Source organism: Xyrauchen texanus, chromosome 15, assembly GCF_025860055.1.
Source record: "Xyrauchen texanus isolate HMW12.3.18 chromosome 15, RBS_HiC_50CHRs, whole genome shotgun sequence".
NCBI classification, from domain to species: Eukaryota; Metazoa; Chordata; class Actinopteri; order Cypriniformes; family Catostomidae; genus Xyrauchen; species Xyrauchen texanus.
Window position 1 is genome coordinate 10707551 of NC_068290.1, and position 15095 is coordinate 10722645.

Genomic DNA, 15095 nt, shown 5'->3' on the forward strand with positions numbered 1-15095 from the left:
TTTCAATCTGACAGTATGTTTCTACTCAGTTGATCTTTTATCATAGGCTATTTTGATGAAAAGAAGAACACATAAAGAAAGGAGGAAGAGTATATTCTAAGCAGATTTTATTTTCAACCCAACCCTGACCTGCACATATATACTCTCACACACACAAACACACCCACACCCACACTCACATACTAAGGAATCTTGGCCTCCAGTTATAGAGTACATACTTAAACACGTCTGAGTCACTCCGATAGACCAAGACAAGTGCAAAAAAAGAAAAGTCAGACTTGTTTGTGGTTTATGCCATGCTATAAAATGAATCGTAGCCATAACAAACAAACAGTAACTGGCCTGTCTTTCTCATGTAGAGTTTGTTTCTAATCTCAGTTTGGCAGTGCTTATGGGTATGCAAAACCCACAACAGGGTGATCTAAAAGGCAGTAACTTGAACATCTGGGAACCTCCACTTGGGAATTCTGACATTTGGAAACGTTATGCAAACACACAACATGCCCAGCCAGCAAATGAAAGCTGGCTGAATCTGGTTCACCATTGATCATTAGTATGCAAGACAAGTGTAGAGAATAGGCATGTCTACACTGATGAAGGTAGTAGACATGTGATGCAAGTATCCCAATTAAATTATGGGAATCAAAATTGAATTGCCCACCACATTGGCAAACATCGAGCAATATCCACCCGTCCATTCAAACTTTTACAACATGAATATGACAGGTTTGCAACAACACTAGGATGAGTAAATGATTTCAAAAGTTTCATTTTTGGGTGAACTATCTCTTTAACAGCAGAGCCTAAAGAAAAATCTCTCTTAGTTTATAATGTCACTGGCCTAAAATTGTGTGGTTGGCATCCTGTTTTATGCGGCTGGAAAAGGCATGCATGTTTATATTGGTTGTTTGGCTCAAGGAGAGGTTTCTGCCCCTGTCTGTGAAAAGGAAAAATGTTTCCTCTGTGCACCAACTACAGGTCAGTGCCATGTGCATGTGTTTACTGGCTCTTCAGTCTGCCATACACTTTAGCTTTTATTGGCATTCTCCCTATTGCAGTGCTGTGTATCTATTTCAGTTTTTTTCGTGTCTGTGTCTTGATGATAAGGCGTGTCTGTGTGTTTGATGGAAGAATGCAGACAGGCCAAACACTGACGCCACTCTCTGCCTACGTAGCTGGCAGGTCTCAATTTGTCTCCGCATTGAACCTGCAGTGCTAGGGATTCCGAGACAATCGGGCTGGCAAATGTGGATAGCAGCAGGGTATCTTTCCCTGGATGCATTTATAGAACAGGCTCCCACTGTGCAAGCCTCAGTCATTCTCCCTTATGTGACAGGGAAAACTGTCAGCACACACACAGAGTTAATGATTAGGACTTCAGTCAGACACGCTCCTGTTATATAGTCTAGTAAGTAGGTAGCAGTGGCGGTTAGTGCTTTTCAAACTGGGGAAGCACAATGGTTTTTATCTACAATGTTGTTAAGCAAAAAGCTTCTTTAACTACTACTAAAAGGTGCAACACTCTGAACACTGCGCTCAACAGCGGTGCTTTTACACTTCATATGCTGTCAATCACGTACATCACTGCTTCAATTAATTGCAGTTTGTTGCAAAGTCCCGTCAATTAGAGAGCTCGACCAATCATCATATAGAGAAGCTGGGCTTCCAGGCGGGACACAAATACATTGATGAAAGCCCTATGTCCAACAGGCATGAGATGTAGATCCAATGCAAATAGCCATAATGAAGCTCCCATAAAATCCCAGAGAACACAAAGTGACATGTTTGGAGCCTCTCGTTCAAAGAACATTGATATTTTGCACCATCAACTCGAATGGCACAATTATCTGCTATAGACTGTCGATAGACTGTATGGGCCGTTCGTCCACTGAGGTCTATGGACATATTCATGTAGAAAAAAGCAGATTGCGAGCAAACATATTGATAGTGATGTGTTATATTTTACACTTTCATCCGCTAAAATATTGAAATGCACAAAGTTCAATTTGTCATTTATATAGATAATTTATTCATTTATCAAACTCATCTGTCACGAACCCCGCTCCCTCGCTCTGCCCCCTCGAGCTTCCACGCCCGTTCCGCCCCCTCGAGCTTGCACGCTCTTTTTGCTCGCTCGAGCCCTCACGCCCACTTTGCTCCTACTCGCTCACATGCTCGTAGGCAGTCTCCCTTCCTCAAGTTTCTCACGCGTTTCCAATCCCCCAGAACATTATGACCACCTGCACTCGCGTCATCTGCACTCCTACACATTAGTTTCACCTGCACTCGTCTCATCACCTGTCATGGTTTACACCTGCACTACCCTTTCGTCTCACGGTTGTTGGTTATTGTATTTAGTTTCCCGTGTCTTTGCCCCCGCTAGTCTCGTCTAGTTTTGATCCCCTCTTGAACTCCTCTTGATTACCCCCTTAGCTTGCCAGCTCCTCGTTCCCCTAGTTCCCCTGTCTACTCCCTTTGTTAGTTTACCCGCCTCTCGATCCTGTTTACCCCGGCTTTGACCCTCGCTCCCCTCGACTACTCTCCCGGATTTGCCCCCTTTACTCTCTTTGATTCCACGGCTTTTGACCCTACGCTTCCCTCGACAACTCTTCACTGGATTTGCCCATTTGTACTTTTGCCTGCTTTTATTGTTAACAATAAAAGCAGTTTTTGACTTACATTGTGACTGTCTCATCTTGTGTGTGTGTGTCCGGGTTACATCATCATTGCTAAATTTCTTATGAAATTTTAGGGGAAGCTATGCTTGGTAGGTAGCTATATCAATTAAAATAAATATATCAATAAATCTGAACTTTTCTTTAGCAGATGCTTTTTTAGCAGAGGCTCCTTGTGATCATAGAGCCAGCAACCTGCCGGTTACCAGCTTTAACCATTATGCTTCACCATCCCTTACAAAATAATGTAAAATGTGACAAATAATATGACAAAAAAATGCCAAAGGTTGCACTGACGTAAGGATATACAGTACATAAGTACGCACAGAGGCCTAAAATCATTTAATTAGACATTGCATTAGATAACAAAATATCAAACCAAGTAGCATATATTTTAAAGGAAGATATCACAAGAACAGTTTTCAAGCATATGAAGATGTTAGTTGGGTATTTATGATCAAATCATATGTATACTGTTGAAAATGAATAAAAAATTATTTGGACACATTTTGGTTGTCAAATTTATTGGAACTTGTCCATAAAGTGTTGAACTCCACACGTGGTTACACTGCAAGAGCACCTGTGTGAACTTGATGGTAACTGACTTCAAACTTCCACTTAAAATTACCTTGGGACAAATTGATTAAAAGTAATTGCTAAGTGTGAAGTTCTGAATATAGGTCTAGAATCATTTGTTTGCAGATGCCATTTGGTTTAATATTTTGTTATCTAATGCAATTTCAATAAATTTTCCCAAATATTTTATGGAGCCAATGTAAGTAAGATAGTTAAATGCACTGGTATTTAAGAGATTTAAATAAATATAAAACATTTTCTGATTTTTTTTTTTTTACAGACCCCACAAATAACCAGGCGGTGTTGGTGATCCTAGTCAGTTTACTACCCCTGCTGGTTCTGGCTGTGCTGGTCATCGCCTCTTTCTACTGGTATCGTATCTACCGTCGACGCAGACTTGATAAGTGGGAGACCAAGAAGCCATCCAAATGCAAAGGCCCTCTTGACTGCAGTGATGCTTGTGCCATAATGATGGACGACGACCACTCTGACAGCAGCTCCACACATGCCAATAACCTCAACCACAACACAGATCCTCTGCCCATCGAGCTGGACCTTCAAGTGGGCAAGGGCCGCTTTGCAGAGGTCTACAAAGCCAAACTTAGGCAGAGTCCCTCGGAGCAGTTTGAAACAGTCGCTGTAAAGATCTTCCCCTACGAAGAGTATGCATCCTGGAAGAACGAAAAGGACATCTTCTCTGACATCAATCTGAAGCATGAGAATATTCTGCACTTCTTAACGTCCGAAGAGAGGAAGGTGGAGAAACAGTATTGGCTGATAACCGCCTATCACCCACGTGGTAACCTGCAGGAGTACCTCACACGCCACCTAATCAGCTGGGAGGACCTGAGGTTGCTCGGGGCCTCGCTGGCACACGGTGTGGCTCATTTGCATAGTGACCACACCCCTTGCGGGAGGCCCAAAGTGCCCATCGTCCACCGAGATCTGAAGAGCTCCAATATCCTGGTGAAGAATGACCTCACCTGCTGCCTTTGTGACTTTGGGCTTGGCCTCCGTCTGGACAACTCTCTCTCGGTGGACGACTTGGCCAACAGTGGACAGGTGAGGCATGCATCAACATTCTTATCTTCATTTACGCATTTAGCCAAACAGAAACATTCCACTATGGTAAGGCTGCACAAATATTTGAGATCACAATTAGAGCTACCATAATTAAATAATCATAAAAAAAGTGTTAATTACAGCATTCCATTAAGGTCTACTCCGGTTGTGTCAAAACTTGTTTTTTTGCACCGTTTGAGCATTTTAACCAATCATAGACAGTCTGTATCACACTTTCTGTGTATAATTTCTTCAAATTTTTAATAACAGTTTTGTTTATCATGCTGCAAGGATGCGCACCGTTCACCATTTAGGCCATGTTTTGATATACCGATCTGTGTAAAACAGCTAAAAGAACTAAAAAGTTAGTTCAGGAACACAGTTATCAACATGTTTCGGATGTGTAGCCTACTTAAAGGATAAGGTGCTCCACGCAAAATAGGTACTACCTTAATCTAAATTGTATTAATCAAAATTAATTGCAATTACAATATCAAAGAAATAATCAGCAATTATGATTTTAATTTTATTTTTGTGTCAGAATCATGTAGGCCTACACTACGTTAACTAATACCATGCAAAGCCAAACACAGTAACTATGGATTTTGTCGAAATTGAGTTATGACTGAAATCGTCTCTTAGATTATGATCTGTTCTATGACTAAAATGTTCGGTTTTATAATTTTCTAGTATTAAAATTTGCAGTAACTAGAAAATCCCCACTTTTTATTTTTTTCAGTTTCAATGTTGCCATAGTTACTGTGCTTTGCCTTTGTAAGGCAGAATACACTAGCCCCTGTATTCTGCAAGTATTGTTTATAACTACATGCTTTTTTAGTACATTTCAAACTGTATTTCTTTAGATTTAATACCAGTAGTACGCAAGTATGCTATTTAAAATAACGAAAGTTTTGGTTGTTTAAACCTCAGGCTTGAATCTTTAAAAATTGAAATTGCCTTGTGTATTCTAACAATTAATCTAATTAATTTACTGAACTCAATTCATCCCCTGAAGCAGCTTAACTGAAATTGGATCAACCCCAGTGCAGCATAAGACTGTTCAGATTCACACGGCCTCATAGCTTTGTAAGTGACAGGTAATGTTGGCAAGTTTTAAAGCTTCAGTTGTGTAGATTTACAGTGGTAGGGAAATCGTGTCGCAACTTGTAGGGAAAGTCTCCTCAGGCATTTTATGGTGTGGAGGTGTAGGTTTATGTATGCGTGCCCTTTGTTCAGGCTGTCTGCTCAGATTTATGATTCACGGGCTGAAAATGCAAAGACAAAAGGCGCTGAGTGAATCACTAATAAACCATCTAACAGTCACCTGACTGTGCTCTACCACCGAACAGAGCAACGTCTCTTCACACCCAGAAAGCTTTGATGTAAGTCAACATTTGATTAGGTCCCAGACAGTGAACATAAAAACATTCAAAGTGAGTTTATACTTTAGTGCTGAGGTGTTTTATTTTTGTTGGCTTGTACTACCGTTTGCACACTTAAAGTGAGGTCAAGTAATGAGGTAAGCTGTGCAAGAACACGTTAAAGAACAGTTCACTCAAAAATGAAAATTCTGTCATCTTTTACTCACCCTCATGTCATTGGATACCTGTATGACTTTCTTGTGCTGTACACAAAAGGTGATGTTAGGAATAGTGTTAGTCTCAGCTAGATAGAATGATAGATAAACTATATAAAATGATCTACTTATAAGGTTGGTTATTATCTATATCTTGGTACCAGGTTGGTACAGCAAGGTACATGGCTCCAGAAGTGCTGGAATCAAGGATCAACCTGGAAAACATTGAGTCCTTCAAGCAAACTGATGTCTACTCCATGGCCCTGGTACTTTGGGAGATAACCTCCAGGTGTAACGCCATCGGAGGTGAGTACCCAAGACCTTTACAAACCCATATCTCACCTGCCAACCCAGATCTCAACGCTGCCAAGGCTACTTTTTGCAAAGTCATTTGGGTTGGCAAGTTCCCAAATTAATATAATTGGTATACTTGAGACAATGTGATTCTATTTCCAATGGTCCCATAATTGTCCCTCAAGGTCAATAGAGATAAAAATAGACTTGCTCTTTGTTCAGTTCCATGTGGCATTTTGTGCTTTTTGCCAGCATTGTTGGGCTATTGTTTCAGTACATTGCAAGGAAAGCCCATTGCGGTCCACAATGTGTTTTGACTGATTTGCTGTTTTTTGTCATTGGAGGAGAGGGTACAGCAAGCAAATCTTCTCACTAGACTGTGCTAAATATGAAATTAATCTTTAGAACTCCCTTCTTTGGTCAGGTTTGAAGATAGTTGCTGGTATAATCTTGGCACATGCACATATTGGTGTGAGTGTGACTGATGGTGTGTCATATTTTTTCTTCAAAGAGATGCAAGTTTTTTTAGATGATATATCTGCTGAATACTGTGTAAATTTCATGACAATTGAGTAGCATTCATGGAGTATAAAGTGTGCTGTTATCTTAATAGGCTTTGCTAGTACGTTTTATAGTGTGTTTGCTTTGTATTTGCATGTGTATATTGTTTTAACACTGTCCATGTGCAGTTATGTTAGCCACATGCTCTGACATGCCCCCTCTGTACTATGCTAGTTAAACCATCATCATAAATTCATGAAGATACACTAACCATACACTTATTTTTATTAACTTTTATTAACTTCACCAAATATTAGCAAACGTTGCTACCTAGAAATAACTGAGTTACCTTGACGTTGGCAAATTGACAATTGTACTAAAGCCATTCCACCAGCGTAGTTAAGCAACGTTAGATAACCATGCTGAGAAATCTGGGGTGAGAATGGTTTGTAATTGTGCCGTGTCGGACCGTGCTCAAGTGGAAATGCTCCTCACTGTGAGACATTGCCAGCCAAGGAGAACTCTCTTCCTTCCTTAGTAACAGAGAAGACAAGTAAATGGATGACAGCAGCTGGTTAGCATGTGGCAGTACCCCATGCAGGGTGGCCATCCATCACTAGAGAACTCAGATTCGCTGTTGCCATACCTCTCAGAGACTCAAATTCTTAGCAAACATGCAAGGGTGTTCTGCGCTCATGGTCTACTAAAAAACTCTCAGACTGTTGTAGACTGAATAAATTCTCCTGTCAGGCAACAATGTTGCTGCACTGCTCTAGTATCCATGCAGCCTCAGACATTTAAATACTCTTACAGCAAGTCAGACAGGCAGGTCTGTGGAGGTAGCAGACGGTTAATCTGAAGGGGAAGCTGTTGTAAAAAAGTGCTTCCCTGGATAGTGCTGGCTGGGCCCAGGGTGGGAGGCCTCAGTTAGCAGGACATCTGTTCCCAAAACCACGGCATTCCTCACATAGCGAGTGTATTTGTGGAGCCCAGGCAAGAGCCACTTGAGCATAGTAAGAAATAGAGAAAATAGAGGTAAATGAAGAGAGACTGAGAAAGAAAGAAGTAGACTTTGTTGATGCTAGGTATTCTACTGGACTGTGGTGATTTCTCAGGGCCAGCAAAGCCTTCTGTGCTTGTGTTACATGCCTAAATAATAAATATTTTTCTATGTATTTTCAATCACTTTCAACTCCTAATTAATCTACAAAGAATAGCAAAAAGTGAATAGGCATCTAAACTAGCCAGATGGTCAGATTCATCAGCCAGTCAGGTTGATTTATATGTTCTTGTGGGTGTGGTCTTTAGGATATGTCCCAGTCCAGGCCTTCTAGCTGTCCTTGAGTGACGCAATCACACTTTAAGTGATGTACGTAATTTGAAAGTGAAAAGCACGAAATCTTGCTGACAAGTCGGCTGTCATCACTGTTGGTATTGCTGTTGAGAAAGAGATCCTTATGGATTTAAAAACCTGAGATGTTCTGCATGATCGAGCGATTGATTAATTAAACAGGAAAGGAGGACTCAAGCAAATTTGTAAGTGCCTTTTGCATTGTTATAGCAACATCAGGAGTTTTCTAAGTGTAAATTAGGCTGCTTGAGCATTCGTTGTCGGATCAAGTTTTGAAAAGTATCCATGTACCCTGATGAAACAAATTTATCGCAAGCAAAATTTAAATCGCAAATATTTTTAGAGAGCTTTTTCTTGGTATTAGACCTCTTTGGTTCTGGCTTTCGTGCATGGACGTGTTTTTAAAATGTCAATTGGTATTATTAGTTGACTGCCACATAATGTATGAAAGGCATATGGTGTCTTATTCATTGTGAAACTGTGTTTTTTTAATGGCATGAATCGCATGGAAGGCCTGGACTTAAAATGTTACAGGAATAGACCCTTGCACATTAGCAGGACATCAAATTGTAAAAATACAATTCAAACAAAACAATAGAGCGCAACCGTGCCCGCCCACTTATTCAGCCATCTGGTTTCCAAGTATTTTTCCCATTCATTTTCCGCATAGACTTTTCATAAAATCCTTCATTACAGAGTTGTAAGCCATGAATCAAACCAACCAGCTCTGAGATAAATCACAACATTACACAAAATTTGTTTTGAGGGAAAGAATTATTTGAAAATCGGACAAAAAGAGAAAGGTATGAGACTGAGTACTTACCGTCTTTCATGAGGGCACAAACTACAATCCCATGAAGCATTTCGAATGATGTCATTGAATAAAAATGATGGGAATATATAAAACTATTGATATTAGGTTGTTGATTATAAGTGTAGAAATCATATATTTTACATTTATTGCAAAACATTCTGATATGTACATATATAAAGTAGATTAATGGTGAAGAGACACCGACTCAATTACATCATTCACAATGCGTGTCACAGGGAATGAGCAGTCACTCTGAGGCACATTTTGCAGACTTGGTTGGCCGCTGTTCTCAGAATGGTGAAGTTTGTAGTTGTTTACAATAGATTCTGCTATCAAACACAATTTTTAAACAATGAAGTTGAAATAACACAGATGGATGGCTTCAATTGAAGCATATACCATCGATGAACAACGTCGGAGCTCAGGGTAGGTCTGTCTTTATAGGTTATCATTATTGTTGAAAATAAGTTAGTTTATGGAAAACATTAATGGGAGTTTTACTTCGTGGTGTAAATGTCGGGTCCAATTAATGCTGAAATATTAAATAATAATGCTTGCATAAGTAGTTTGTTGGCATGAGTAGTTTGGAATTATCTTGTTATCTTGTGTCTAATTATCGTTTGGCACATTTTGTTCTGGTCAAAGTGGATTAACCATTTATATTTATACAGTACATGTATATTCAAAAATGTCAGAAGTGTAAGAGTGGTACAACCATTCTGAGATCATAATGAGATTAAAAAAAACATCTCATTGAAAGGAAGAAACTCTAGAAAACAGTAGTTTTGCATAATCCTTTATTACTTTATTATATTATTAATTACGTAACCAAACCCCCCAACCGCCCTCCCCCAAGTTTTTATCTTGACAAAATATATTTTAAAACGTTTTTGAAAATAATGATTAAGATTAACACCTGCATGTATGAAATTACATATGTAGGTTTAAGGAAATATGTTAAAAATTGTACTTGATGGTTGTACCACCTGACAATTTAAGTTTAATTAAATAAAACCTTTTGTTGAGTTTAGTATAATGGCTTTTCAAAACCATATGAAACCAACTTAAAATATTACATTTCTAAGAACTTGACACATGCCTTTAAACTAGATTTTTGAAAGATAAAATGTTTCATAATTTGGCCACACTGTTTTGTCATTGACCTACAAATCCTTAAATGTGCACTGCATACATGATAAGCAACAAAGATGTAGCACTGTAGTTTCAATGTGGCAATGCCAGATACCGTTGTGGGAATGAGACATGTCCACTTTACCACAGTCAAGTTAGATCCACATATTGGGCACTGAGGACAGCAGAAATAGTACAGCAGGGGCGGGAGAATTTCATTTAAGAGCTAAAACAAGGGAAGTCCACTTGTCAAAAACAGGATGCATTCGCTTGTGGAGTCAGCTTCTCCACAGGGGCTCAATCACAGTCCTCCACTTCCTGTCCCGGGCTGCATGCTGGCCTAGCCCCTTCCTGTGGGCCCAGAGTGCCCAGGCAGAACCACAAAGCACACTCTCCAAACAAGAACACACTACTCCAAAGTAAACATACTCATCTAACACCATATGCGGTAATGGATTTTACATTGGCCTAACCAATGTTTTATGACGTCTCGGTTCTTTTGCGAAAATTGAGGAGATTTTGTTGTTTCTTGCAGATTACCCTTCAGTCTAGGACCCTGTGTGTGTGTTATCTATAGCTGGCTCTAGTCAAATGTGTGTTTTTGAAGTATTTGGCTTTGAGTGCTGAAGACAGATATATAATTGGGCCCCCGCAGCTGCACAGTGCTACGTTTCACGAGGTCTGAAAAATTACACTCCAGCTCTGTTTGTGCAGCTCCCTGGCACAGTCCGGTGATTAGCTCCATATTTCACCAATTTATTTTCATGAACAAAACAAATGACTCGCAAACAGGCTCTCATTATTGTTTAGTGTTGGCATTCTGATGGAGCAACTGATTCTGTCCAATTTCTCTGCAGTTGTCACATTTAAAATTTGGTTTCCCATACCAGATAAAATAACTAGAGCATATGAAACATGATTTTTTTTCCAGTGAGGGCTTGCTTCCAGCTATAAGATTTTCTCTCAATACTTCTCACTTAGCTCATTGAGTACTTCAAGGCTGTTACACCCAAATGTCTCTTAAGATGCTCTCCCTGGAAGATTTTTCATTCTGTCATAAGTGGTTAGACTCTTACACAGGTTCTTGATTCAAAAATGAGAGTCTGATTATCTGATTGTCTTCACAGAGGTGAAGGATTATGAACCTCCATTTGGATCTAAAGTTCGAGAGCACCCCTGTGTGGAGAGCATGAAGGACAATGTGCTGAGAGACAGGGGACGGCCAGAGATCCCAAACAGCTGGATGAAGCACCAGGTAAAAGAAAAAAGAAAAAAACAGAGGCCTGAATTGAATCCCTGATCTGAATTTTATTCCTCATCCCTGGTCTTAGTTGGTCTCCCAGCCTGTCCATATTGAGCTTCAACTGGTCTAGAAGATCTCCCAGACTGACAAGCTAAAAAGTGCCCAAACCTCCTCTAAAACCAGACTGACCATGCTGGCAAACCAGCTAGAAACCAGAAAACCAACTTAGACTGGATAAGCAAAGGCAAAATGCAGTAGTGACACATTTTGTCAAAAACAGAAGTTGGGTTCTGTAAACCATTAGTTGTTCTTGGACAGACAGGTTTGACAGGTTATACTCAATTGCAATAACTACAAAATGTACACAAAAACCAAGGAAAAATTTAACTTTGAAGCCTTTTTCGTATTGTTTATTGCAAGTTGCCCTTGTAGTGAAGTATGAAATAGCTATAAAATAGCATCAGTTATGTACTGTATGATGACCAAATGAGAAATTAAAAGAGGAAACGCATACATTTAGACCAAAGACCAAAATATGTTGATTAGCCATTTTAGGCAATGTTTTCCAGAAGCAACATTGATCTGGAGCACTTTAAATAATCACTAGGGTTTTTTTTTCATGTCACTTCTCTTTTGTCTCCAGGGTGTTGCCATGGTGTGCGCCACCATCAATGAATGCTGGGACCATGACCCAGAGGCCCGGCTCACAGCTCAGTGTGTGGCCGAGCGTTTCAACGAAATTGAGGACGACCTGGATAAGTTGTCCACCTGTAGCAGCTCCGAAGAGAAGATCCCAGAAGATTGCTCTGTGAGCGTGAGCGATGACAAATGAGTTCTGAAAGCATGAAAGTTCTCGACACTTTCATGCCATCTCTCTCTGCCACCAGCTACTGGTGATAAGCTTAAAAATACATTTGGCCTAGAACAGCAGAAACTGAATGTTTGGAGCCTTGCAATGGTGTTTCTCAGGCTTCACAGTGTGGAGTGGAGCAATGTGGCCTTTTCATAAAGCTTTGTTTCATAACCAAATATTTAATGCACTTTATCAGATTACTTATGTATAGCTCACACTGAGGAAGGTCGTGCTTCCGAGCTAGAGGAGCTGGATGGACACACATATTCTCCTCTTAAAGCTGACCAAGAGCCAAATGTAATCAGGAAAATATTTTGCCTCAAATATAAGAGATTGTAGAAGACTTTACATTTTTACAGATCAATTCAGGATTTTCTGGATTATTTTAAGAATGTGTGTTTATGTGACCATTTGATGTGAATGTCAGAGCGTGCATGTGTGTGTGTGTGTGTGTGTATGTGTATGTGTGACAGTCTAAGAATACTGGATTGTGTGCATGTATGTGTGTGGTTTTACTTTTACCAAAAAGTACATTGTGTGTCAGCCAAGGAAAATAAGTGTATTGTAAACACAGCTTTTCAAAAACAGTATACATTAACCCACATTATTGAGAGAGCCAAAAAAATAATGGAAGAAACTGCTGCACAAAACAAGACGTGTGTAAAACAAACAGTATTTTTAAGTTCACAAAGTGCCTCTAATGTGTAAACATATCTTGGATGTTGCAAATAATTGTGCCTCTCTTTTTACTACTTTGTAATATATTGTAAATCTTTGATGATTAAAATACATTTATGTACAGTGTTGACACTAAAAATGGTTTCCTTTTTCTTTTTACATTACAGACTATACACTGTATTGTTGGGTGGATTGATAGATAGATAGATGGATTGATTGATTGGATGGATGCATGCATGCATGGATGTTAATAGTTTCATAATTTATTTGTATTTATTTTATATATTACAGACGATTGATGGATGGATGGATGGATGGATGGATGGATGGATGGATGGATGGATGGATGGAGCTTTCAGCCTAGGAAATTTGTTAAGAGTCCTTTCAAATGGAAGATGATTGACAGTTTGATATTACCTGTAATACTGCTAATGGTTCCAACAGTGTTTTCAGTCAGTCTTAAAAGAACATTCCATTTATCAGTTGTCATGTGCCCCTGCTATTTCAGTGTTCTGGGAAACTAACCTTTTACCTAAAAATCAGTCATCAAATATCCCCAGAGAGCTGTTACTTTTACATGCATCTCTGTGCATAAGCCTCAAGGTTTCTGCAACAACAACTACAAAAATCAAAAACACTTTTAGCTGTTGCTAAATTAATAGTGGTACTTGCTGATGCAAGTGTATCTATTACTTGTGTTTATAATTAATTCATGATACTTTGGCAACTTGCTGTCCCACACGTCATGAACGATAATTAAAATTTTGTGACTTCTTGAAGAGAGGTGTGCTGTTATTTTTCTAAAAGTGCATTCAAACTACAATTTGCGCTTCATTCCTTTACCATTGAAAGGCATCAAAATACAGGAGACAGGAAACGCAAGCTCATGCAAAGAAATTTCACATTCCACTGCGGATGAAAGTTACATTTTGGTGAACGCTCACCAAATCTGGTTGATGAGAAGTGTGACCAATAGAAGATCAAATACTGACCTCCTGAGTAAATACAAGTAATACACATTTCAAAGCTGCATGTTTTGGTTTTTTTTTTGCAGGAAAGTGTGTAGATAGTATATTTTGACTCTAATATTATTCGTTTTTTTTATATTTATTATTCATTAAAAATAGAAGTCTTCATGCATGTTATCATATCCTGTCCATTGCGTTGTCCGAAATAATTTTGCATGTTCAAAGCCTAGTGTGACTTAATCTTAGTCTTAGATTGGATTTAAGATTTTCATCTGGCAGACAATAAAATAGGTCACAAAAATTCCACAGACTTGCATTGGAAAAGAGACCTGATCATATCTAGGGATCGGAATATCTGAAAGATCTTTTCCACCATTGGACCAAATGGTTGTTGTTGCAGAACTGTGCCCTTCTGAACCGATTTGGTCTCGTTGGCTCTGTTACAGTTTCTTTTTCCTCTGTGGTGCTGCAAAATCAGGATTTGAATGGAATGACTCAACAAGTGATCAATCAGTTGCCACATCAGTTAAGCCATTCCACCAGCACGGTTCTCTGTCCTGAGAACATGTTGCGAAGCATGTCGAGAATTCCATGATCAAACCATGTTCAAGTGGAAATGCTGCTGGAATCGTTATTCTGACTGATTTCCGTTCAGCCAGATGTTGGAAAAGCGTTATAACCTAGCAACACCCTAGTAACCGCATGTCCTAGAAACCACCAACAACACTTTAAAAGAATGGCAGCTAAGATATTAGAAAAATGTAGTTGTATTTTGCTCACTGTATGGAGATATCTTACCATGGCAACAATTAACTGTATAAACTGCTTCCTTTACTTTTTTGCCTATTTTATAGTGTCTGTATTGTACAATCAAATGGACTCAAGTCTTGAACTGAGCATGCTCTGTGATTGATAGGTGGGAGTTGGGGCAGACACCCATCTAATTCAATGAAATAATCTACCTCAGTAGCTGCTTGTCTAGGCTTTGTTTGGAAGTGAGTGTTTTAAAATTTCAGTCCAGGAACAGCCGTGACCATAATCACAGAGAAAGCAAACATTGAGCGAGTCCCTCAGACTAGTCATTTTTATACCCAGCCGTCGTACACACCCCTGTTTCTTCACCCTTGCCTCACCGTCCCTCCTTTCCCCAGTCTCTATTGTTTCTTTACTATTTTAGACACAAACTGCTGGATCGTCTTGGGGGAGTAACCAGACAGGGGAATAAACTGGTATCTGTGGGGAAGGAGGACTATAAATATCTCTTTCTGTGGCACTGATCTCAGAATAGGATTTATGGGCCTGCACTGAGTCCTGGCATTTGTTGTTGTGGTGTTCTCGAGAGAGCAAAGCTGACCAGAGGAAGCCATAGAGAA

General features: G+C 39.5%; 1 protein-coding gene across 1 annotated transcript in view; it reads left to right on the forward strand.

Moving 5' to 3' along the window:
• tgfbr2b (transforming growth factor beta receptor 2b) overlaps positions 1-12907 on the forward strand; it is a 30289-nt gene extending 17382 nt beyond the window's left edge. The window contains exons 4-7 of the mRNA XM_052144707.1: positions 3532-4313; positions 6054-6195; positions 11108-11235; positions 11867-12907. Coding sequence (XP_052000667.1) covers positions 3532-4313; positions 6054-6195; positions 11108-11235; positions 11867-12055 — 1241 coding nt within the window. The 3' untranslated portion in view covers positions 12056-12907. The remainder of the gene's footprint in view (positions 1-3531; positions 4314-6053; positions 6196-11107; positions 11236-11866) is intronic.
• The last annotated feature ends 2188 nt before the right edge of the window (positions 12908-15095 follow it).